This window comes from Schistocerca nitens, chromosome 4 (genome assembly GCF_023898315.1).
Source record: "Schistocerca nitens isolate TAMUIC-IGC-003100 chromosome 4, iqSchNite1.1, whole genome shotgun sequence".
NCBI classification, from domain to species: Eukaryota; Metazoa; Arthropoda; class Insecta; order Orthoptera; family Acrididae; genus Schistocerca; species Schistocerca nitens.
Window position 1 is genome coordinate 770,135,332 of NC_064617.1, and position 24,666 is coordinate 770,159,997.

The window sequence follows — 24,666 nt, forward strand, 5'->3', positions numbered from 1 at the left end:
TTGGGACGTAAGGGCAAACGGAAATTATCTCATAGCCTGCTTTGATTTTCGATGGGAGTTGAACTTTGTCAAATGTCAAGAAGACAGAGCGGTTTGGAATGATGTTCGTGTCAACCCTTTTCGTAACTCTATGAACAGCCGTTACGCCCTGGTCAGACAGGTAGTGCTGAATTTCTTCGTCAGACAATCCATCGAGGGAGCATGTATAAACGACTCCACGCGAGGAATTTAAGGTACGGTGCGGTTCCACCCGGACAGGGAAGGTGTGGAGCAGAGAAGTACGCAGCAATTTTTGTGCCTGGAGGGCACTGTTTGTTTCTAACAACAGGGTGCCATTCCGTAATCTGGAACAAGACTTTACAGGACCTGCAATTGCGTCGACACCTTTCTGAATAATGAAAGGGTTGACCGTGGAGAAGTCGTGACCTTCGTCAGACCGAGAAACAACAAGGAACTGTGGCAACGATGGAAGAACTGTCTGTGGCTGAGACTCAGTGAACTTACGTTTGTGAGCAGACATAGTGGAAGGTGAGGAAACCATTGCGGAAGAATCCCCCATGATTACCAGCGTCTCCGATGGCGCGCTCCTCCCTTGTGGGGGCCCTCACTGAGGGCACTCCCGCCTTAGGTGATTGTTCACACCTCAGGTCACACCTCCCGACAAACGAACGGAGGGACCAATCGGCACTTTCGGAAGGTATCAGCTCGGGTAATCACCCCTCCCTGGGCCTGGCCGTTACCAGGGGGTACGTACGTGTCCTACCTGTCTACCCGGGGCGGTGAATTACGCGTTACCCCGTCACCGGCTACGCATGGAAGTGCGTGGGTCGGCCTTCAGACACGCACAGGGAGGAAAAAAGAGAAAGGGAAAGGAAAGAAGAGGGGTCTCAAACGCCGCAGCGGAGAAAAGGGCAAAGAGAAGAGGGAAGGAAAAGAGAAGGACAGAGGAAGGACGAAGACTTGCAAGTGTTGAAAGCAAGGAATTTGTAACAGTTTCGAGCGTCCGTCTCCGGACGTAGGCACAAACCATACTCCCAGAGGGGGAGAAAGGGAAGGAAAGAACCAGATGCGAGGGGGGGGGGGCGAAGATGAGGGACGGGGAAGGATGTGGAAAGGGAAGGTATGCAGCCCGGAAAGGAAGGAGGGCCACATTAGCTCGGGGTCCCGTGCTCGCTACGCACGTGTCGACCCCCTGGGGGGCAGCTTGAGGCTGTTGCCAATGGGCACCACTGTGGGGAGCCGGACTTGGGTATCACGGGGATATCAACCTCGTCCCGTCTGTCCCCAGATTGGTCTGCCGCTGTGGTTGCCCCGGTTGCTGCCCGCAGTGGGGCTGAGCCCTCGCCTGTGGTTGATTGGGAGGTCGTCCCAGGGCGTGGCAGGCAGCGAAAGACGTCCCCGGAGGCTGATCAGAAAGCCTCCCAGGTGCGTCTGACAAATAGGTTTCAGGCACTGTCTCTGGCTGAGCCAGATGCAGCTGCCTGCCCTCTTTCAGAGGATGATTCTCAGTCTTCAAGGTCTGGGCAATCACAGAGGGTGGGCTTATTGGTAGTTGGGAGCTCCAATGTTAGGCACGTAATGGGGCCCCTTAGGGATATGGCGGCTAAGGAGGGGAAGAAATCCAGTGTGCACTCCATGTGCATTCTGGGTGGAGTCATTCCTGATGTGGAAAGGGTCCTTCCGGATGCTATGAAGAGCACAGGGTGCAGCCAGCTGCAGGTGGTGGCACATGTCGGCACTAATACGTGTGTCGCTTTGGATCTGAGGAAATTCTCTCTGGATTCCAGCGGCTATCTGATTTGGTGAAGGCTGCCGGTCTTGCTTACGAGATGAAGGCAGAGCTCACCATCTGCAGCATCGTTGACAGAACCGACTGCAGACCTTTGGTGCAGAGCCGGGTGGAGGGTCTGAATCAGAGGCTCAGACGGTTTTGCGACCGTGTTGGCTGCAGATTCCTTGACTTGCGCCATAGGGTGGTGGGGTTTCGGGTTCCGCTGAATAGGTCAGGAGTTCACTACACTCAGCTGGCGGCTACACGGGTAGCGGAGGCTGTGTGGCGTGGACTGGGCGGTTTTTTAGGTTAGAAGGCCTCGGAAAAGTACGGGGTGGGCTGCTATCTCAAAGGGTGCATGGCAAATACAGGACGTGCTTGGATCAAGGAACAGTCGGAATTGTAGTTGTAAATTGTTGTAGTTGTGCTGGGAAAGTCCCTGAGCTTCAAGCGCTAATAGAAAGCACAGAAGCTGAAATCGTTATAGGTACAGAAAGCTGGCTAAAGCCTGAAATAAGTTCTGCAGAAATTTTTACGAAGTCTCAGACGGTGTTCAGGAAAGATAGACTAGGCAGAATTGGTGGTGGAGTGTTTGTGTCTGTCAGTAGTGGTTTATCTTGTAGTGAAGTCAAAGTAGATACTCCGTGCGAATTGGTATGGGTGGAGGTTATACTTAACAGCCGAACTAAGTTAATAATTGGCTCCTTCTACCGACCCCCAGACTCCGATGATACAGTTGCGGAACAGTTCAGAGGAAATTTGAGTCTCGTAACAAATAAATACCCCACTCATACGGTTATAGTTGGTGGGGACTTCAACCTTCCCTCAATATGTTGGCAAAAATACTTGTTCAAAACCGGTGGTGGGCAGAAAACATCTTCCGAGATTGTCCTAAATGCTTTCTCCGAAAATTATTTCGAGCAGTTAGTCCACGAACCCACGCGAATTGTAAATGGTTGCGAAAACACACTTGACCTCTTAGCCACAAACAATCCAGAGCTTATAGAGAGCATCATGACTGATACAGGGATTAGTGATCACAAGGTCGTTGTAGCTAGGCTCAATACCGTTCCTTCCAAATCCACCAGAAACAAACGCAAAATAATTTTATTTAAAAAAGCAGATAAAGTGTCACTCGAAGCCTTCCTAAGAGAATCTCCATTCCTTCCGAACTGACTATGCAAATGTAGACGAGATGTGGCTCAAATTCAAAGATACAGTAGCAACAGCAATTGAGAGATTCATACCTCATAAATTGGTAACAGATGGAACTGATCCCCCGTGGTACACAAAACAGGTCCGAACTCTGTTGCAGAGGCAACGGAAAAAGCATGCGAAGTTCAGAAGAACGCAAAATCCCGAAGATTGGCTAAAATTTACAGACGCGCAAAATTTGGCACTGACTTCAATGCGAGATGCCTTTAATAGGTTCCACAACGAAACACTGTCTCGAAATTTGGTAGAAAATCCGAAGAAATTCTGGTCGTATGTAAAGTACACAAGCGGCAAGACGCAGTCAATACCTTCGCTGCGCAGTGCCGATGGTACTGTTACCGACGACTGTGCCGCTAAAGCGGAGTTATTGAACACAGTTTTCCAAAATTCCTTCACCAGGAAAGATGAATGGAATATTCCAGAATTTGAAACACGAACAGCTGCTAGCATGAGTTTCTTAGAAGTAGATACCTTAGGGGTTGCAAAGCTACGTTCCTTTCAGATTACGCTGATACAATAGCTCCCTACTTAGCACTCATATAGAACCGCTCGCTCACCGATAGATCTGTATCTACAGATTGGAAAATTGCGCAGGTCACACCAGTGTTTAAGAAGGGTAGTAGGAGTAATCCAACTAACTACAGACCTATATCATTGACGTCAGTTTGCAGTAGGGTTTTGGAGCATATACTGTATTCAAACATTATGAATCACCTCGAAGGGAACAATCTATTGATACGTAATCAGCATGGTTTCAGAAAACATCTTTCTTGTTCAACACAGCTAGCTCTTTATTCGCACGAAGTAATGGTCGCTATCGACAGGGGCTCTCAAGTTGATTCCGTATTTTCAGATTTCCGGAAAGCTTTTGACACCGTTCCTCACAAGCGACTTCTAATCAAGCTGCGGGCCTATGGGGTATCATCTCAGTTGTGCGACTGGATTCGTGATTTCCTGTCAGGAAGGTCGCAGTTCGTAGTAATAGACAGCAAATCATCGAGTAAAACTGAAGTGATATCAGGTGTTCCCCAGGGAAGCGTCCTGGGACCTCTGCTGTTCCTGATCTATATAAATGATCTGGGTGACAATCTGAGCAGTTCTCTTAGGTTGCTCGCAGATGATGTTGTAATTTACCGTCTAGTAAGGTCATCCGAAGACCAGTATCAGTTGGAAAGCGATTTAGAAAAGATTGCTGTATGGTGTGGCAGGTGGCAGTTGACGCTAAATAACGAAACGTGTGAGGTGATCCACACGAGTTCCAAAAGAAATCCGTTTGAATTCGATTACTCGATAAATAGTACAATTCTCAAGGCTGTCAATTCAACTAAGTACCTGGGTGTTAAAATTACGAACAACTTCAGTTGGAAAGACCACATAGATAATATTGTGGGGAAGGCAAGCCAAAGGTTGCGTTTCATTGGCAGGACACTTAGAAGATGCAACAAGTCCACTAAAGAGACAGCTTACACTACACTCTTTCGTCTTCTGTTAGAATATTGCTGCACGGTGTGGGATCCTTACCAGGTGGGATTGACGGAGGACATCGAAAGGGTGCAAAAAAGGGGAGCTCGTTTTGTATTATCACGTAGTAGGGGAGAGAGGATGGCAGATATGATACGCGAATTGGGATGGAAGTCATTACAGCAAAGACGTTTTTCGTCGCGGCGAGATCTATTTACGAAATTTCAGTCACCAACTTTCTCTTCCGAATGCGAAAATATGAGCCCAACCTACATAGGTAGGAATGATCATCAAAATAAAATAAGAGAAACAGAGCTCGAACAGAAAGGTTTAGGTGTTCGTTTTTCCCGCCCGCTGTTCGGGAGTGGAATGGTAGAGAGATAGTATGATTGTGGTTCGACGAACCCTCTGCCAAGCACTTAAATGTGAATTGCAGAGTAGTCATGTATATGTGGAAATCAGTAATGTACTTGAAAATGGGCTTATAACCCAAAACCTATATTGTGCAGTAACAGTAACAAAATTTGTGAAACAAGGCAAAAATAGTGTTTTTTTTAGTGAATATAGATTTATTTTGCAATCACTCACACAACCTTTATCGTAACCACTGTTGGGAGAGCAACGGTAAGAACTGACAGTGTACAACATAAATTACAGTGTATTTTCTGTGCACTGTGAGGAGTTGCAGCAGAATATTAAGTGATAGCTCACCACTCTGTTCAGAGAGCTGCAAGTGGAGGACTAGCCTTATGAGTGAGCGACTGAATAACTTGATCCTCTGCTGGAGTAAGGGAAGGCAACCACTCACCTATAGCAGATTGATATGTGGAGCATATTACCACATACCAGAAAACAGCTGCATTCACTGCTTTGTATTGTGTGTTACTGTGCTCCAATCACTGATCCACTATTGTCGACTGGTTCTCTTTCCCTTATTTTACGTATTGCTCCATCAGGAACTTCCATTACTGTTTTCCTCTCTTAGTGACACTTTCTGAACTTTCACCAAATTGAAGGTGAGAGCATGCTAAAGCACCCCAGAAATGGATATCCACATGAATTGCATTTAGAAAAATTCAGCATGTCTCTACTTGAGCCACAGTTTAATTTGGTTAAGGACATCACGATTATCGATAACAAGAAAAATTCTTTTCTTGAAAGTAAGACTTGCAACTGTGGATGTTTCTTGTTTCTTTGACAAGCTAATAATATACTGTAACTGAAAAAGCAATCCTATGAAACTGCAAGAGAAACAGAATATTGCAAAATCATATATGAAGCATTCCACACAGCTCTTACTATGGACATTTTGAAGCTTCAAAAGGAGATTTAAAGATTTCCTTTTTTTAACAAAAATTCAAGCAATTTAGTAGGACCTGCTCGACGGGGTGTCCACAATGTCACTGGGAAAGCAACACACAAAAATAGAATGGTGTTTCTAGTATCTCCAGTCATGTAGTTCTAAAAGAATATTATGTCTTCAAACAGTACTGTACTCCTCACAATGATCACACAACAGCTGTGCTGAAACTCTTCGAGCATATTTCTAAGTTAATTTAATAATATAAATAAAATATCATATGTTTGCTTCTATTGTAAGTCTTTTCACACCACACTGACGAAAAACATATTACTCTGCGAAAGTGAGGTCAGTGACCAAACTAAAACAAGGAACATGGATCTCTTGTTTCTGATTTTCAGTTTCATTGAATGTTTATTTATTTTGTATTCACTAACACATCCTTTTTTGTACGTCACCCCATGAAGTCAAACTACACATTAACAGGCAGAAGCAGCCAGTGCTGACTGGTTCTCTGACAAGCATGTGAAATAAGTCAAGTCACACATTAACAGACAGAAGCAGCCAATGCTAGCCGGTTCCATAACAACAAATCAAGACTAATATTAATCTACTTAGACTGATAACTACAGGAACTGGTTTATACACTTATATTAGGAGAAAAACATAATTGGGGAGAGGAGGGGACATTTTTACTTTTCTTATGTTACTCTGCTGCTATCTAATATTTCGAGTAAAACATTTACTTCACACTGACCACTGTCAGCGGTCTAAATATCAGCAAAGTCAAGATACGTTTAATTCAACTACTGAAGTTATGAAAGCTGTTATTCTAAATTGTTTAGTATGCAAATGAAGTAAAGCAGCAAAATACCTTCTGAATTAAGGCACTAAGTGATGTCATTATATCCTGCTGAACTAATACGTCACACAAGTCAGGATCTCCACAAGCACTAAGATTCCTGAAACAAATTATTACAATATACTAAACTGGAGAAACTAATGCTGGCATACATTATTTCACACAGTAAACTGCAAATACTACACTTGAGCAACAATACATACATTATGTAATAAAATACTGTCCATTTTAGCACACCAAATTTATTCTTTTAATTGTTGTACAAATTACGGAAGAAATAGATTGAAACACACTTGATTTTCTACAAGGAAGGCTCGTCATTCACAATGAATTTCCTTCTTATCATATTAAGTCAGTGAGACTGGAAAGAGAAAAATTTGCTATTACTGAACTTATGTTTAATGAAACAACACATTTTGGTAACATAGGAAAATGTTAGACCATGTATGATCGTAATGCAAAAAGTTATTTATCTTTCAATCAAAAAATGTTTTCTTTCCAAGAACAAAACTTATTTTTGAACACTGTGCCCTTAAAGTACTTTTCCCATGTTTTCCCCAAGAATGAATGCCATTCCTGAAGTGTGATGCTGAAAGGTTTTCAAAATACACAATGAAGCATGCGTAACCTTATCAGCAAGCATTAAGTAAATTCCAGCAGACATTTCTGTGAAATGTGTGCCAATCAGTGGGTGAAAAATATGGTGAATGGGATAGATGTTCCAAAAATTTGTACCTCTAAGCCTGTCTATTTTTCGCTGTCTCCGCCCACTTCTATCACATACAATGCACTTAGCTTTCCGCTCTTATTAACTCGTGCATGATGTTTTGACAGTAATCTCTGTCTTGTGTATCACCCTGTCTTCCACCTTAAGCTCTCAGGTTTTCAGATCTCATCCAGTGCAGTCCCTAACAACTAGTCTTTCCTTCTCATTCCATCTGGCAGGTCTCCCCTGACCTGGGGTCTCGCAACTTTTCTGAACTCTGTCCCTTTTCCTAAACCTCACAGTCATTTTCCCCCTCACCCCACTTCCTTCCCATTCAGCCCTTCTGCCAGACAAGGAGCCACTGACTCCGAAAGCTTGCAAACTTTAATACCATTACAAGTGTGTTCTCCTGCCGCTGCTAGGTAAGAAGACTATCTATCCAATTACATTAATCATCATATCAACACTTTTTCAAAGTATTTATCTGTGTTTTCAATTTTGAGATGCCCTTGATGAGGGTTATCTTCAAGAGAAGTGCAACCACATTTGAATTCAGCAACCCATTTTTCACATGAAAGTCCAAACTTCTTACATTGTTCACCGACTTCTGATGGAGTCTCATTGGCAATACACTGTCAAAAATAAATAACTCTGTGGATGGCACAGTATTCTAGTATACACATTTGAAAGGAATACATACAACAGTACTAGTTTAAGGACAAAAATATTCTGCATACCATTTACCAACACAAGAAAAATCAGCAGTCAGGTTTGCTGATAAACTTTGATATTTTCCATAATTACAGATAAAGCTAACCATCAGTTTTTAAGGCAACGGACAGCCCTCATGTCAAGTATTGCACAGAGCCGAATTAGTACACTTACAGGTAACTGAATCAGTGGCAGCACATGTGTTTGACAGAAAGTGCCAATTTCACAAAAGTGAATGGAACAGATGGCATGTCACATGACTGGAGTGTTATGGTGACCTGTACTGTGCATTGGTACACAAGTTGAACACCGGATGGGTGAGCTGAACGTTATTAGAGTGTGTGTGTGAATTAGCATGTTGGTGACTGGTTCAAATAATGATTCAGGCACTGGGCTTTTCATGTGTCACACTGTCTAGGGTATACCATGGGTACTTCAATTCTGAGATAACTGCCACAGTCAACTGTGTTGCTGACGGGGGTCAGTGATGATAATTATGAATTGTAACATCAGATAGCCAAACTATATTGCAGTAAATTACCCCATAAACCAATGTTGGATAACAGCATGCCACATCATTCAGAACCATCTCCTCACTACAGGGTGCACAAACCTCTGCTTACCCTATACCATGGAGATTAGCATTAGTGCATAAAAACAATCACTGGATACTCAAAGGCATGGAAAACATTGCCTGGACTGATGAGTCTGGATATAGGGCATGAATATGTTGATGTGAGTTGCTCAGGTTACCATAGTGCACTGTTCAGGTGCATGGAGGAGATGTTCTTATGGATGTTTACATGGGATGAAATGGGGCCCCTGATGTGCACCACTCTATCACATTTAAACTGAGCCAGGCTGTTATAAGATACACGAACATCAAACACAGATCTAACAAATGACTGAGCTGCAAATAGTGACAACTATAATTAACAGCAAAACATTTTAAGAAACTAGTTATTTTGACCACAGGTTTTTCTGTTGTCTCAAACATCTCATTTTATGTATCTGCTTCAACACTTATAGGGAATTAGCAACTTTTTAGCTCAACAGATTAAAAGATAATCACCAGGTTTAAATTAAAGTCATTTGTTCACTGCCTTGTAATACATTTGCAGCAGCCAAAATGCAGCCCCAATCTGAATGCTGTTCTCAAATATGGGGCGAGTTGGTTGACGTTCATAAGCATCTGGAAATCACTCTGACTACTGTCAACACGTTCTGTACAGTTGGTGCAGTGAATAGAGTTTTGTATGCAGCTTGTGGTCTTGCGGTAGAATTCTCGCTTCCTGTGCATGGGGTCCCGGGTTCGATTCCTGGCAGGGTCGGGGATTTTCCCTGCCTTGAGATGACTGGGTGTTCTTGTCATCTTCATCATCATTATTCATCCCCATTATGATCGGAGGAAGGCAACGGCAAACCACCTCTGCTTGGACCTTGCCTAGTCGGTGGTGTGGGTGTCCTGCATCATCCCCTACGCTCGTCAGAGAATGGACCTCCTCATCATCACTGTCAAACAATTAGCAACTGCTGAAAACTGGTGTGTCAGAAGAGCTCCCAAGAGTCATTAACCTGTGATACCTGTACCAGAAGTACCTCAGGTACTATCCTCTTCTGTGGATCCCGTCTCCTTGGCAGAAAGCGCAGGATCTGTCATTACCTGTCATCAATGTTAGATTTAGGTGTCCTGTACAGGGTGGATGGGGACTAGGGAGGACTCAGGGCAATATATTGAGCTCCCTAACCAAAAAGTATGACTTGCTGTCTTTCAGTGAAAGACATCCAGTTGGACTCACTCCACCTTTTTCGGGGAAACCTGATTTTTCCAGTGTCAAAAGGTGCCAAATTCTCAAGGGTATGCTCTATTAATCGTCAGAAGTTCAAATATCATGATGAATGATGGCATCCCTTAGGGAAATGGCAGCAAGGGACAGGAAAGGACATTAGTTGCACTCAGTTTACATGCCTGAGGGCCTCATTCAGCATGTTGAATAGGCTATTCCGGCAGCCACTGAGGGAACAGGGTGCAACCAACTGCTGATTGTGGCACACATTGGAATAATTTATGCCTGTCATCCGGGCTCTTCGGTCATCCTTGGGTCATTCCAGTGACTGGCAGAGAAGTATGAGAAGACCAACCTTAACATATGGAGTTTCAACAAAGCTCACAGTTTGCAGCATTGTCCCCAGAAATGATCATTGCCCTTTGGTTCTGAATCCAGTTGAAGGACTGAACCAGAGACTTCAAAGGTTCTGTGACAAGCTAGCGTGTGACTTCCTGGGCTTGGGCCACTGGGTTGAGAACCGTAGGGTCCCCCTAAATAGGTCACGTGTACATTACACATCAGAGGTTACTACTTAGATAGCTGACTGTGTGGGGTGCACACAAGGGTTTTCTTTTAGATTAGGTGACTCTCCATCCAATCCTGATAATGATAGCTGTAGGAAACCCAGAAGTATCAGTGTAAGATCGAAAGAAATGCCTCCCACAGGTGAGAGTATTAAAATCCTAAAATGAAACCGCCGAAACATTCACAACAAAGTGCCAGAATTTGAAGCGCTCACAAAAAGCAGTGAAGCTCACATAGTGCTAGGTACAGAAAGCTGGTTAAAATCTGAATGTTGATAACAGTGAGATTTTTGAGGAAACTTTAAGTGCATATCGAAAGAATAGGCAAATGGAAAATGGAAGTGGTGTACTTGTCACAGCAGACGAAAAACTCAGTTCTACCAAGGTAGAAATTGAAGCTGCTTGTGAGATTGTTTGGGCATGAAATGATAATTGGGTCTTTCTATCGCCCACCAGACTCATCTGATGCAACCAAAAATTTCAGAGAAAACCTCAATTCACTTGTATGTAAATTCCCCAGTCACACTGTAATCATCGGTGGAGACTCTAATCAACCAATAATTAATTGGGAAATTACAGTTCTTTTAGTGGTGGGTGTGATAAGACAACTATGAAACTTTACTAACTGCCTTCTCCAAATTTACCTAGAACACTCATGATGGAAATATATTTGATTTAATGGCCACAAATAGACCTGACCTTCAGGATGTCCACATCGATAACAGTATCAGTGACCATGATGCGTACAAGTACAAAGGACAGTTAAAACAAGCAGAAAGACAGATATGCTGAGTAAACTAGATAAAAAGTCAGTAATGTCATGTCTAAACGACAAATTTGAAACTTTCAGCACAGGTCATGAGCACTTACAGGAACTCTGGCTCAAATTTAAAAGAATAGTTGACCACACACTGGATAGACATGTACCCAGTAGAACAGTTCATAATGGGAGGGAACCTCCATGGTATACAGTCACTGTGAAGAACCTTTTAAAGAAACAGATTACTGCATAATATGTGTAAAAAAGAAGCATAAGGCTATAGAGATGATTACTGAAACATGTTTGGCTGTCAAGAGAGCACTGTATGATGCCTTCAATGACTACCGTAGCAGAATATTGTCAAATGACATTTCACAGAATTCTAAGAAATTCTGGTCATATGTAAAGGCTGTTAGTGGCACTAAAGTTAGTGTCCAGTCCCTAGCAACTGAGACAGGAACTGAAATTGAGGGTAGCAAACCAAAAGCTGAAATGCTAAACTCTTTTTAAAATGTTCCATTACAAAGGAAAACCCAGAAGAACTGCCCAATTTAAGCCTTGTACCACTGAAAAGGTGAATGAAATAATTATCATTGTCAGTGGTGTTGAGAAGCAGCTGAAATTGTTAAAAGTGAACGAAGCTCCAGGGCCTGATGGGATGTATCCGTTTCAACACTGAATTTGCAGCTGAGTTAGCCCATCTACTAACTACAATCTATCATAGATCCCTTGAACAAAAAACTGTGTCCAGTACTTGGAATAAGGCAAAAGTCACACCCATATAAAAGAAGGGTAGTAGAAGTGATCCTCAAAACTATCATCCAATATCCTTGACATCAATTTGTTGTAGAATATTAGTACATATTCTGAGCTCAAACATAATGAGGTATCATGAACAGAATTACCTCCTCAGTGCCAACCAGCATGGATTTTGGAAACATCAATCATTTGAAATGCAACTTGCACTTTTCTCACATGACATACTGAAAGTTTTGGATGAAGGCAACCAGGTATATGCAGTGTTTCTCGATTTTCGAAAAACATTTGACTTAATACCACACCTATGCTTATTGTCAAAAGTATTATCATATGGGCTATCAGCTGAAATTTGTGACTGAATTCAGGACACAGCATGTTATATTGGATGGAGAGTCATCGTCAGATGTAGGAGTAACTTTGGGTGGGCCACAGCTAAGTATATTGAGACCCTTGCTGTTCATATTGTACATAAATGACCTCACTTATAGGCTTTTTGAAGATGATGCAGTTATCAATAATGAAGTGCTATCTGAGAGAATCTGCATAAATATTAAGTCAGATCTTTGATAAGATTTCAACGTGGTGCAAAGATTGGCAACTTGATCTAAACATTCAAAGCAAAAATGCAGTATCCTATGACTATAATAACATTAAGTCACTGTTGGAACTGGCCAACCCATAAAAATACATGGATGTAACACTTTGTAGGGATATGAAATGGAATGATCACATAGATTCAGTCATGGGTACAGCAGAAGGTAGACTTTGGTTTATTGGCAGAATACTTCAATCAGTCTATGAAAGATATTGCATACAAATCACTCGTGTGATCCATCCTGGAATATTTCTGAAGAGTGTGAGACCTGTACCAGACAGGACTAACAGGGGATGTTGAACATATACAAAGAAAGGCAGCATGAATGGTCACAGGTTTGTTCAATCCATTGGACAATGTCACAGAGATATTGATGGAGATGAACTGGCAGACTTTGGAAGACAGACAAACTATCCTGAGAAAGTCTAATAATATTTCAAGAATAATATTTCCAAGAAACCCCCCCCCCCCCCACACATACTGCTCACACAGGGATTGGGAGGATAAGGTTAGAATAATTACTGCATGCACAGAGGCATTCAAACTATCATTCTTCCCACACTCCATATGTGAATGGAACAGGAAGAAATCTTAATACCTGGTACAATGGGGCATAGCCACTGCCATGCACCTCATAGTGGTTTGCAGAATATAGATGTAGGTGTAGATGGTGGTTCAAACAGTGTAAAATCTTGGCAGCACTTTGAACATACTAAACTTACTGTAATTAAAATGTTGATACAGGGTGCAAACAAACACAGGAAACTTTAATCAAAGGTGGTTACAGCCCCTACACTCTACGTAAAAGGGCACAAAAGGATTGTTGTATTGTCGGGATCCCTTAACATATCAAATAATGTATCAAATTGAAGACAGCAGTTTCTCCACCAACTCATTAATCTTAATTCTCAGCAAATCTAGAGTATCTGGTAGAGTTAATTGTCCTGTAATGCTAAAGGGCTTTTTATAGCACAGATAGAGCATGGTATCCATTAACAATGATACCAGGCCCTAACGCTTCACACATTACATCCTAAAGCAGACAAGAAAAGTGTAGGTGAAGGAAAATGTAGGAATACAGCCGGTGTTTTCATTACACAAAGACTTGTAGGTATTATGTAGAGGAGAACTACACTGCATGTATATTACAATGGATCATGAAAATATTCAACTGATTTTTATCTATCCTCTATGCAGCCATTACTGTTGCAGGTGTCCATATCAAATACTTTTGTGTCGCCCCATCACACAGTTTGAGAACCACTGTTTTTGGGGACAAGGGAGGGAGGGAGGACTTCGGACTTATAAAGCTTAAAAGAGGCTCTTAAAATTAATACCAATAAATTTCAACTGCATTTTGTTAGGTTTTCACATCAAAATTTGTATTTGGAGGATTTGATTACTATGTTAAAGCTGATGTGTGTTTTCCTTTGTGTTCCTAAATTATTTCAGGCAAATGGAGAGAATGGTTCCACAGCTATAAGGCTACAGCTGTCTGTCTGTCTGTCTGTCTGTCTGCCTGTCTTATACTTGTTCAACTGAACTATGACTATAGTCTGTAACTATCCAGCTGCGGAAGAAATGCACATGCATGTTCAGCTCTTTCCATATGATTCTGTGGGGGCATGCTGTTACTGCCTTCGATAAATTTCTAGGTTATTTGTACTGTGGAAGTTGCTATTTTCCTGTTAAATCTTTTCCTCTGGATTAATATTCACATTTTACATGTTCTCAAGTCTCATGGCCATTGGAAATGGACAAGTTACGACGTGTTTGATCACATCGCAGAATATATACTAGGTATTACACAGTTGTATGCAGCAAATTGTTGCTAACAATTTATAGCAACATTATGAAATTTACATTTAAGTCGCAAGAAACTGTGTAAATGTGTTTTTACACTAAATTATGATCTGTTATCTCATTGGAAAAATCATTAACAACACACATGGCATTAAATGTATTATACTACCTTACTTTCTGTACTTCACTCTGTAACTATTGTTATTTTGAACTACTAAATGTCGCTTGAAAATGGATATGATAGCCTGAACTGCTGATGACAATAAAATAACGCAATTGCATAGAAATTCTCTCTTCTATTATCACTCAATAACTGCAGAATCTCAACAACTGAAAAGATAGTAACAATCTACATTCAGCTGTGCACGAGTATGTGGACAGTGAGCCTATATCCTCAATATGTCAAAATGTGCAATATATTATAGTGACAAGACTGATGATAGTGATACAGTGAATGTGCTGAAGTCTCCAAATATTTGGGAAGTCTCAACAGCAGTTCTGAGAAAAGTTTCAGTGACAGAAATGAAGAATCGGACAACGACAATATTATGAAAAGGATAGTTGCTAATCACCGTATAGGAGAGATGTTGAGTCGCACAACAAAAAAACACTGTTAGAAAGAGAGCTTTCGGCCAACAAGGCCTTCTTCAAAAGTAGACAGGACACCTCCACAGCCATGACCACAGTCTCTGGCCACTGAAGCCGACTTCAGCAGCCAGAGACTGTGGTCACGTGTGTGTGTGTGTGTGTGTGTGTGTGTGTGTGGAGGCATCATTTGCCGAAAGCCTGACAGTCTTTCTATTGTGTCTGTCTGCGACAGAGTCATCTCCACTATATAGTGAATAGCAACTATCCTTTTCATAATACTGTTACAATCCATCCTGGAGTTTCCATTGTTTGAAGAATCAGAAGATGATGGATATCCAAGTGTCTGCATACACAATGAAATCAATATAATTTTCCTTTTTATTTCAACCTCAGAGGTAAAAATTAATTTAGATACAAATATTGCCCCACTTTAATATATTGAAATATTTTTTGTCAATATGTTTATTTGTATTCTGGTAACCGAAACAAGTATTTATGGACACCAGCAAAACTCCAACTTGTCCAAAAATTCGAATTGCAAGTCAAAGGAGATGATTGATGTTAATGAGCATGAAATGGAAGTTTTCGTAATGTTATTTTGTTATTACAAAGTAAAGTCAATTTAACCAAATATCATCATTTGACTCTCAGAAAGAAATTTCTGACATTGTAATGCAGTCAATGTATGCAGAGAACAAATGTGACTTTTATACTATTTTGGATGAACTGCTGGATGTTTGCAACTTACTGCCACAATATTTTGGCACAGACTCTTCTGGTAATGTCCAGGTGAATAGTGATGATAATGCACTGGACTCCCTAATTTAAGGGCCTACCAGTATACGCACAGTGTACACAGTTAACATCGCACACGAGCTGCTTAAGTGCACTTCTGCTGCAAGTCTATACACTGTGCCGTGCACCCTAGGTGGTGAAAGGTTGTCTCATTAACATCAAACTGATTATTTTTTTTGTAGTATGGGTGCACACCTTCTATAAATTTTTTAAAGGATTTGCATAAGAGTGGTGCCAGTAGCACTACTAGGAACATGCAAATCAGGTTTGCTTTAAATACATAACGGCCATGAGTGTTAGTTACTTTTGAGACTGGATGTCTATCTACATCCGGATCCCACTCCAGCTACTGTCGGGTCTGGGTGCCGACGAGTTCTCTCCATTTGGCTTGTCCTCTTACCACTTTTCTGCCTCCACTTGCTGCCATGTCACACCTCTCCTTTCCACAGATATTCTCACTCCCGTTTTCCACCATGTTCTTGGGCGCCCTCTAGGTCTTTTTCCATCCATCCTTAGTTCTTCCATAATTTAGGGGTGTCTCTGCCCATGCATCCTTTTAACATGCATGTACCATCTTAATCTCTTTTTTTTTCAATTTCTTCTCTCATGCTTTCTTGTTTAAGGTCCTTTCTAATATCTACATTCCTTACTCCGTCCATTCTTGTTTTTCCCTTAACTGCTCTGCGAAATTTCATTTCCTCTGCTTGCAGTCTGCTCCAGTCCCTTTCTGTCATTGTCCATATTTCTCCTCCATAGGTGACAATAGGGAAGTAATAACTCTTAAACATAAGGAGTTTTGCTTTTTCTGAAACTTCCTTCCTCCAAATTAGGTGTTTTATTGTTTGGTAGAAATTGCCTCCCTTCTGTAACCAACTATTAATTTTGTTGGGTATTCTTCCATCACTAGATATTTCACTCTTGATTGGATGTGGTGAGTTGATTTTAATCAAGAATGTCTTTAAGGTGTTAAAAACTAAATTATCACTGACTTTGAATGACTATGTTTAATAGGGCTACAAGAAGTTGATGCTCCTTCTGTGATATTGCAGAAAGAGTTGACAGGATTGTAGCCAAAGTACACGACTGCTGGCAGCAGTGGTCACAAGAATGAAAAGTCGCAAGAAGATAGGGCTCCAGATGGCCATGTGTCACTACTGAGAGGGAAGACCATTGTGTTTGGCATATGGCTCTGTCACATTATACAGACATCAATCTGAGCAGTAGTTGGCACCACAGTGACAACGAACTGTTACAAATTGGTAACACGACATCTCGAAGCAAGACACCTTGTAGCATACATTCCACTGACCCCAAACACAAAGATTTGTGACTTCAGTGGTGTCAAGCGACAGCTCACTGGAAGGCATGTTGGAGGTGGTCAGATGTGTTTTCTGATGAAAGCTGGTTCTGCCTCAGTGCCAGTGATGGCTGTGTATTTGTTAGGAGTCCAGCTGAGAGCCTGCAACCAGCTTGACTGCATGCTAGACACAATGGACCTATAACTGGAAACACACTGGACATACACCTGCACTTATGGTAAAGGGTGTGATTTCGTACGACAGTAGGAGCACTATCATGGTTATCCCACGCACCGTAACTGCAAACTCACACGTCAATCTGGTGGTTCACCTGTTGTGCTGCCTTTCATAAACAGCATTCCAGGGGGTGTTTTCCAACAGGATAACACTCAACCACATATTGCTGTTGTAACCCAACATGCTGTACAGGGCTTTGGGCTGTTTGATTGTCAGATCTGTCTCCAATTGAGCACACATGAGACAGCATTGGATGACAACTCCAGTGTCAACCACAAACAGCATTAACAGTCCTGGTACTGACTGACCAAAGTACAACAGGCACGGAAATCCATTGCACAAACTGATATCTGGCACCTGTACAACACAATGCATACATGTTTGTGTGCTTGCATTCAACATTCTGACAGTTACACCAGTTATTAATGTAATTAAATTTGCAATGGCTTATCTCACACTTACATTACCGTATGATCTTGCAAGGTTACTCATTTAAATATGTAACCCAGAATAATGTATTCTCGAGATTTAATTTTTTCTGTCAGTCTCTGTCAAAATCCTATGCTTGAAAATGGCTTATTGCCAAAACTGCAATCCCAATATCAAATCCTTTAAAAAATCAAACTGTTTGTCTTTGCATAGTAAAATCTTAGAAGGATGCCAGCTACGCAGAGCACTAAGGTTTCATATAACACGAATTCATGCAGAATTTGGCAGAAGATGCCATCTCAATTGGCAAGGGACTTGGACAATCATATTCCCAGTGATTCATAATGATGTTGCTCCAAAAGTCTGGTGTGAGAGCTACAGTTTTTGTTTGATTGTATGTCATCAAACTCTCCATAGAAACACAGTCTTTGGTTGTAGGGGGCTCATACACCTCAGACATACGAATGACTGAAAAAGAAGAGGACGAGACCTCCAAAATGACAGTGGGAAATGTTTCAGCCACACCAGACAGAACATTAAGCAAAATCTTGGCACTTTTGAGATCTGTGAAAGATCATTTATAGTTGCTCTATATAGCCGGTGTAATTCTACGATTTTACTGTGCAGAGACTGTCGATTTCATATCAATCTGGTAAGCTTTCACCACGGAGGGCACACAGTGTATCACACACACTTGCAGCAGAGGTGCATGCGCCGAAGCGGCACTTGTGCAACATCAACTGTGCACACTGCACATGTGCCAGTGGGGTCTTAAAATATTGGTTCCAAGTGCATATTTATCAGTACTAACCTATGCCAAAATACTGTAGCAAGACGTTCCAAATATAAAAATTCATGCGACTATGTTAGTTATGATAGACACACTAATTTATCTATGGAACTACATACACGGCAGCTAATGTTCACATGCGCCTATACTACCATCTAGCTGGGTCAAAGAAGTTCATAGTGTTTGTAATACTCCACAGATGGCCTGTCACGAGTTCTGAAAGTTAATTTCTAAAGTAATGTTGCTAGCTCTGGTGGATCAATGAAGCCACACAGGTATAACAGGAACTGATTCAGCTTTTTATTAATTTCAGCATGAACAGGTTAATATAAGAACTGTGGAGAATTTGGTTCCAATAGCAAATAGCAGTAATGGAGATAATTCTATAACATTTTGTTGCATGGATGATTACAGTCAGTATATCCAAAGTATCTGATGTTGTAGTTCTGGTGATATGATACATACCTAAAGTGTGAAGCTAAGTACTGAAGGAATGACAGGAAGAAGAAAGTGTGCAATAATTATGCTTCCTATCTGGTCACTTCACTTCAGTGGAGTGTGCGTTGTTTTACCCCAGAGAGGAAAGGTTCTGTGAGTACTGATATGGCATATATATTTTAATTAAAAGTTGCTTCTGAATTACCATTTTTGGAAGATTTTGCATTCTTTGCAGCTGAAGGACATATGGCATTTACAAGCCCGATATTTTGGTTACACTTTCCCAAGAGTCATTCACGTGATATACTTGTGAGTAGCATAGACTAGAAGTTGGCATTTGTCATCACGTTAAGTTAGAGCTAGCCAATGCAAGGGTGATATAGCTTAGCCCATGAGATTTTTCAGTATGTATAAAGAAGATATTATCTAATCTACCATGGACCCCTCTTAACTGTCTCCACACCTTGCAAGTCTTTAAAGTGATACATGATTGCAGCAAGGTGAAATTGGGAAGACAACAGAAGAATTTATGAAAGTGCAAGTGTTTCTCATGGCTTTGAAACATAGTATGAAGTTTTCAGTAGCAAACTAAAAGGAAAACAGCGGTCAGGATATAAAATAACAAAGCTGCTAATCAGAGACATTAAGATACACAAGGTCTAAAAAGCTATAAAGATCTCCATGAATGATTACAGTATTATCAGAGGGGGCAGCTATAGGCTTCCAGTTTCTTGACTTCCAGCTTATAATAAGTTTTTAGCAGGCCAGGTGTACACAGATAATACAAATAACTCAAGAAGTCTACTCAGCATCACATCATCTGTTTCTTCTTCTCTGACATTTTTTGCAAACATTCCACTTCTTCTTCTATTTGTTAGCAGTACCTAACCAATAATGATGGCCTATTAACCTTTATTTCTAGTATCATGATAGATGCAAATTTGCTGAAAACACAAACTGCCATAGGGTGGCCTTATTTGCAGAATGTGATAACATTGGAAGGTGACTCACTTGGCTCAGCCACTGTGAGCAGTGTGAATAAGCTCAAAATATGCATTGGTATGATTAAGGCCAGCCTTATTAATAGGCTGTAGTTAGGTTACAAAACGAAGGATTTGGTTCCTGAGAATGTGATCACTTGATCTCAATGTTGCACCACTGACTATTAGCAATGAGCTGTATCTTATGTTCTCATGATGCCTTGATGCAACACATGAATTATGTGTGTTAAACAAATAAATGCTGTACTGCTCACAATTAGTTAAAGCATTTTAATTTCAGAACATTTTGGTGGCTTGAATGTCAGTTTTACAGATTATTTACTCAACTCTCTTTATTTGCTTCAAGACACAGGTAATATCCTTTAGTAACTTACACAGAACAGTAGTTAAAAAAAAGTTTGCTATGTATCACCAGATGTCTTCGTAAGTAGACAGTGAGATATCTAGTACCAAACATCCATCAAGAGTCAACACCATGTTTTTGCAAAAAAAATTTCTATTTCATTTATTCTCGAGTTCATTGATCTCATGGTTATGAAGTTGCAACTGAATTACTTCTTTATGGAATTCGCAAGCTGAATTATTGGGAGGTAGTGAACTGGTGCATGGAGGATACCTTCACTGCTAGTGACAGAGAGTGGCTCCCATGTGAGAAGCAATAATTCTGTTTGGAAAGTGAGCATCAGTGCCCAGTCAAAATGGGCACTACTATTCAAAGCCCTAGTGTCAGAGGGCTGCAAATATGTAGACATGAAGACTAAAGATGTAGAACTTAATTAAAATGCTTTAAGAGTTTTCATAAAAAAAGTTCCAAGGCACTAATTTTCAGCATGCCCTCATACAACAGCTGAGAGGGCTGCTTTGTGTTCACTCACAGTGGATCCTGATATTGTTACTTTACCACTGGACAACAGAAATGCTATGGTTGTGTTGGACATGCAGGATGTTGTTCAGAAGAAGCAGTGTTTACTATCGGATTCAGCATATTGCAGACTAAGTGCTGACCTGACAAATATGTTCGACAGAGACTAACAAACATCTGAAGAACAGTCTCTTGGCACAAGAATCTTAGCTCTTATTGTGTGCCCCTCCAACATTATATGGCCTTCCAAATATATACAAGGAAGAGGTTCCTCTTAGTTAAAGAAAGCTATTGAAGATGTCACCTGGTTGCATTCTTGTAAGTGGTTCAATCATTTTATATACCAGAAGAAACTCAAGTTTCACCTTGCATATGGGTTGACTGAATGCAATAAAGATCTGCACAATGAAGAAAAGTTGAGCCATTCCTGCAACAATTACAACTACATTGTATGAGGTCATTGCATTTCCCTGTGTTTTACGTTTTATATTTAGGTAGATAGATTTATGTTACAGGATTTTTCATAGCTGTCAAGTTATTTCTCAGCTACGAAGATAACTGAGATAACAAACCAAATAAAGCTATTACATTATTATGATGGAACAAGCCACTAGAGACCACAGGTTCCATATGACAAAATACTAAAATTATCTCTGAACAATCTCCAAAATCTCCCTGTACAGTTTCATCTTTGCTTTGCACATTTCTTACTTTATTTTGTTTTATTTAATTCTTCATGATGTTCAAGTGCTGGATTGTACTTGAAATGTCTATAAGTAGCATCCCACCAATTATCACTTGACAATTATGTAGTCTCAGCTCTTCTAAGGAAGCATTTTTTTTTTTACTGTGATTGAATGTGATAAATGACACAAAAACTAAAAACAATTTCTGATCCAATGTACATTTATTAAATTTAATTACCGTAATGCACCTGCTGCAGCATGTCTTACAACTGGATCATTGTCAAGCAGCAATGGAGCTGCTATCCTTATTATTCGATTTTGAACAACCATTTCTGGATGTTTATCAAATACGGATGCAATAGAGCTCAGGCCAAATATTTTATCTTCTGTGCTTCCCTGTAGCTGTAAAATAAAAATAATTACTTCCCAGTCAATGAATAAAAATAATCTTTTTAGTAAGATCAGAAAGCTAACAGCATTTCCATGTACAGTTCACATCAAAACTTTCTAAAAGTTATGCCTTTTCACTGCAGTTAGAACAGAATAAATTTATTATCGAGTATTGATTATAGCTCCTAGAAATGTAATGTGGAATGTACTGGTCAACCAGATGTGGAAGATAATCTACAGACACAAAGAAAGGTTCTTCAAGATATAGCTGAACCTTGTGGAATGCAGTGAGGAAAAGACTATTGGTGAATGACTCTTGGAGGTTGCACTTTGGATGGCTGGCAACATGTCAACTAATCAACAAGTCCTTGGAAGCCTTTGTTTAGGCATGGCACGTATTGTGTGGCCAGTTGTTACAAGTGACTGTTACAGTATTGTAATATACCACACCCAAACAATCATAATGGTCACAGAGGAAATGATTGCTACCGTAATCACTCCATGTTGTTTGTCAACAGTTTTAAGTTAAAATTTCTCTGAAAAGTCAGTTACTTCACTTTAGTGGTTGTAAAAAATTTCATGTAGTGAAAAATCATCAGAATTTTAATTCAACAAGAATGTAGTGTAACCTTGTTTAATAATTACAAGTAATATGATACAAACAGACAAGCCATTCATTGCAATTTCTTAATCACAATATGACTTCTAGCTGTGACACTCATTCTGAATAGAAATCTCTGTTTATGTAATGCTTGTGCCACCCTTGATGACATAACAGGCATATGAGTTGTCCCAATTAATCTCCAAATTTATAATGAATCAAGAAACTTTCTGATTACTGTTCTACACAAATATGTCTTTATAATGTCAATAACTTATATTCTAAAAATTTATTAAGTAGCCTGTCCCTTTTAACAGATTCAACCCAGGCACTACAATCCCATTTACTAGTATACGAGTACTATAATCTTGAACAATCTATAAACGATTGTTATTGTCATAAACCAGTTGCTAATTTTTTCCACATTCTGGAATTCTGAAAAGTGATTCTTTCCCCCGTTTTTCTTTTTTTCTCCCCTAGAACAATTTTAGTATGTTCCCAAGCGAGCCTCTTAATCTGAAATTCATCATTTTGAGTAAACTACAACCAAATAAGATACAATTTGTTTTATAGTGCTTGGTGCCTCTGTTTTGCAAATAGAGTCTAAATTTTTAGTATGTGAATGATGATAAAACTCTGAAAATGAACTTTACAGGTTTTACTGACAATGGTTAACTTTCAGAGGAGTCAAAAATAAGCAAGTTTTTGCTAGTGTTTACACTGCAATAGGATGACAGACAGTAAGTGCAAAGAGGTGACAGTTGAAATGTGCATATTTATGTTAGCAAATATAGGTCTGAAAGCAGTGAGAAGCCTAATGTGAGCTGTGTGTGATAAGACTTAACACGAAGATAACACTGTAATCTGCTTCACACCTATGATACGAGCTGGAGGGTAGCATTCATTTTAATGCCATATCACTCACACAATTATTTCAGGGCATTTATGTCTGAACATGATTGCAAATAAATATCACACTTCATATGCAGAAAGGTTAGTACTTCAATATAAGAGTATTTCTTGCCATATACCCCTTCTACAACTGAAGTTGTTACACGTATAAATGCAGAATGGAACTGAATATTTATTTACGGATTTACTGTACCTCCACTTAACAATGTACATTAAAGGAAAATATGCTATCAATATCTCCAGTTTCTGATTTCGAAAATTAGTCCGTTTCTATTTTTAAGAGTCAGTACACCTATCTGCAGGATAATACTGACGTCACTGTGAATTTTTTTCAAAAGGGTGCCGTTACTGGCTTTGTGTGCCATAAATTTTATATTGTCATACAGAAAAATGTTAAATGAAAAAATGTAGCAGTCATATGCAAATTTATGAAGACCTTGTAATAATGTGTAAAGTACAATTTCAAATATATCTGTACTACATGCTTTAGTAATAGGTCAACGTTAATTTTTTTCCTAAGTTCGAAGTTTAACGTGAACATAAAAAAATTGGGACACGATGCACCAATTTAGGAATATATTTCGCTTTGAAACTTAAAACGGAAAAAATTCGGTCCAAGAAGAAAGAAATCGACGGTAACAAACACGGCATTACGCGAAACAAAACAGTCGCCTCCTTCCTTCAGTGCAGTCGTTGAACAGCCATTCACCTGGCAATGTCAGTTGCATGAGATTCTCCACCTAAAAATTAATTTTAAAAATATGTCGGATACATATTACAATGACAACTTTGAAACACATACCTGTTCAATAACGGCTTTAATAGCATTTTTTCCTCTGTATACATTAGCCAAGCTCTTAGCACTGAGTTCGGATTCTTCATTTTGTATGTCTTTCACGCTTGGCAGACCTGTAGGATTCTTATTCTTCCGTTTACGTTTGTTTTGTTTCACTTTTCCCATTGGGGTAAATATGAAGACAAAGATAATAAATCTAAACTTCAATCACTAATTATATTTTCACTGTTTCTTTAAACCGCTTGCACCCTCACTTGTGCGACAGAAACAGACAGTACTCAGTAGAAGGCATGGATCAGAGATATAATAGACACGGATAAACACAGCGCAGGGACGCCAAAGTGCTTAACAAATGCCTAACAGGTGTTTTCCAATATATCTCTAGACGTGGACGGTATAGGATTTCAAACCTTCGGAAAAAATTAAATTAGCCATTTCAAAATCGGCAAAAGGCTCATTCGACAACCAGAAGTCATACCTTCAGACAAAACAAGAAGTGAATCTTAAAACAACAGATCACATATTAAGCTAAAACTATTTTAAAGCA

At 40.1% G+C, this 24,666-nt stretch overlaps 1 protein-coding gene across 1 annotated transcript in view; it reads right to left on the reverse strand.

Annotated features, from left to right (window-relative positions):
- LOC126253099 (HEAT repeat-containing protein 3) overlaps nt 1-24,425 on the reverse strand; it is a 329,591-nt gene extending 305,166 nt beyond the window's left edge. The window contains exons 1-3 of the mRNA XM_049954206.1: nt 24,126-24,425; nt 21,659-21,822; nt 6,622-6,709 (exon numbers count right to left, since the gene is read on the reverse strand). Coding sequence (XP_049810163.1) covers nt 6,622-6,709; nt 21,659-21,822; nt 24,126-24,284 — 411 coding nt within the window. The 5' untranslated portion in view covers nt 24,285-24,425. The remainder of the gene's footprint in view (nt 1-6,621; nt 6,710-21,658; nt 21,823-24,125) is intronic.
- Between the last annotated feature and the right edge of the window lie 241 nt (nt 24,426-24,666).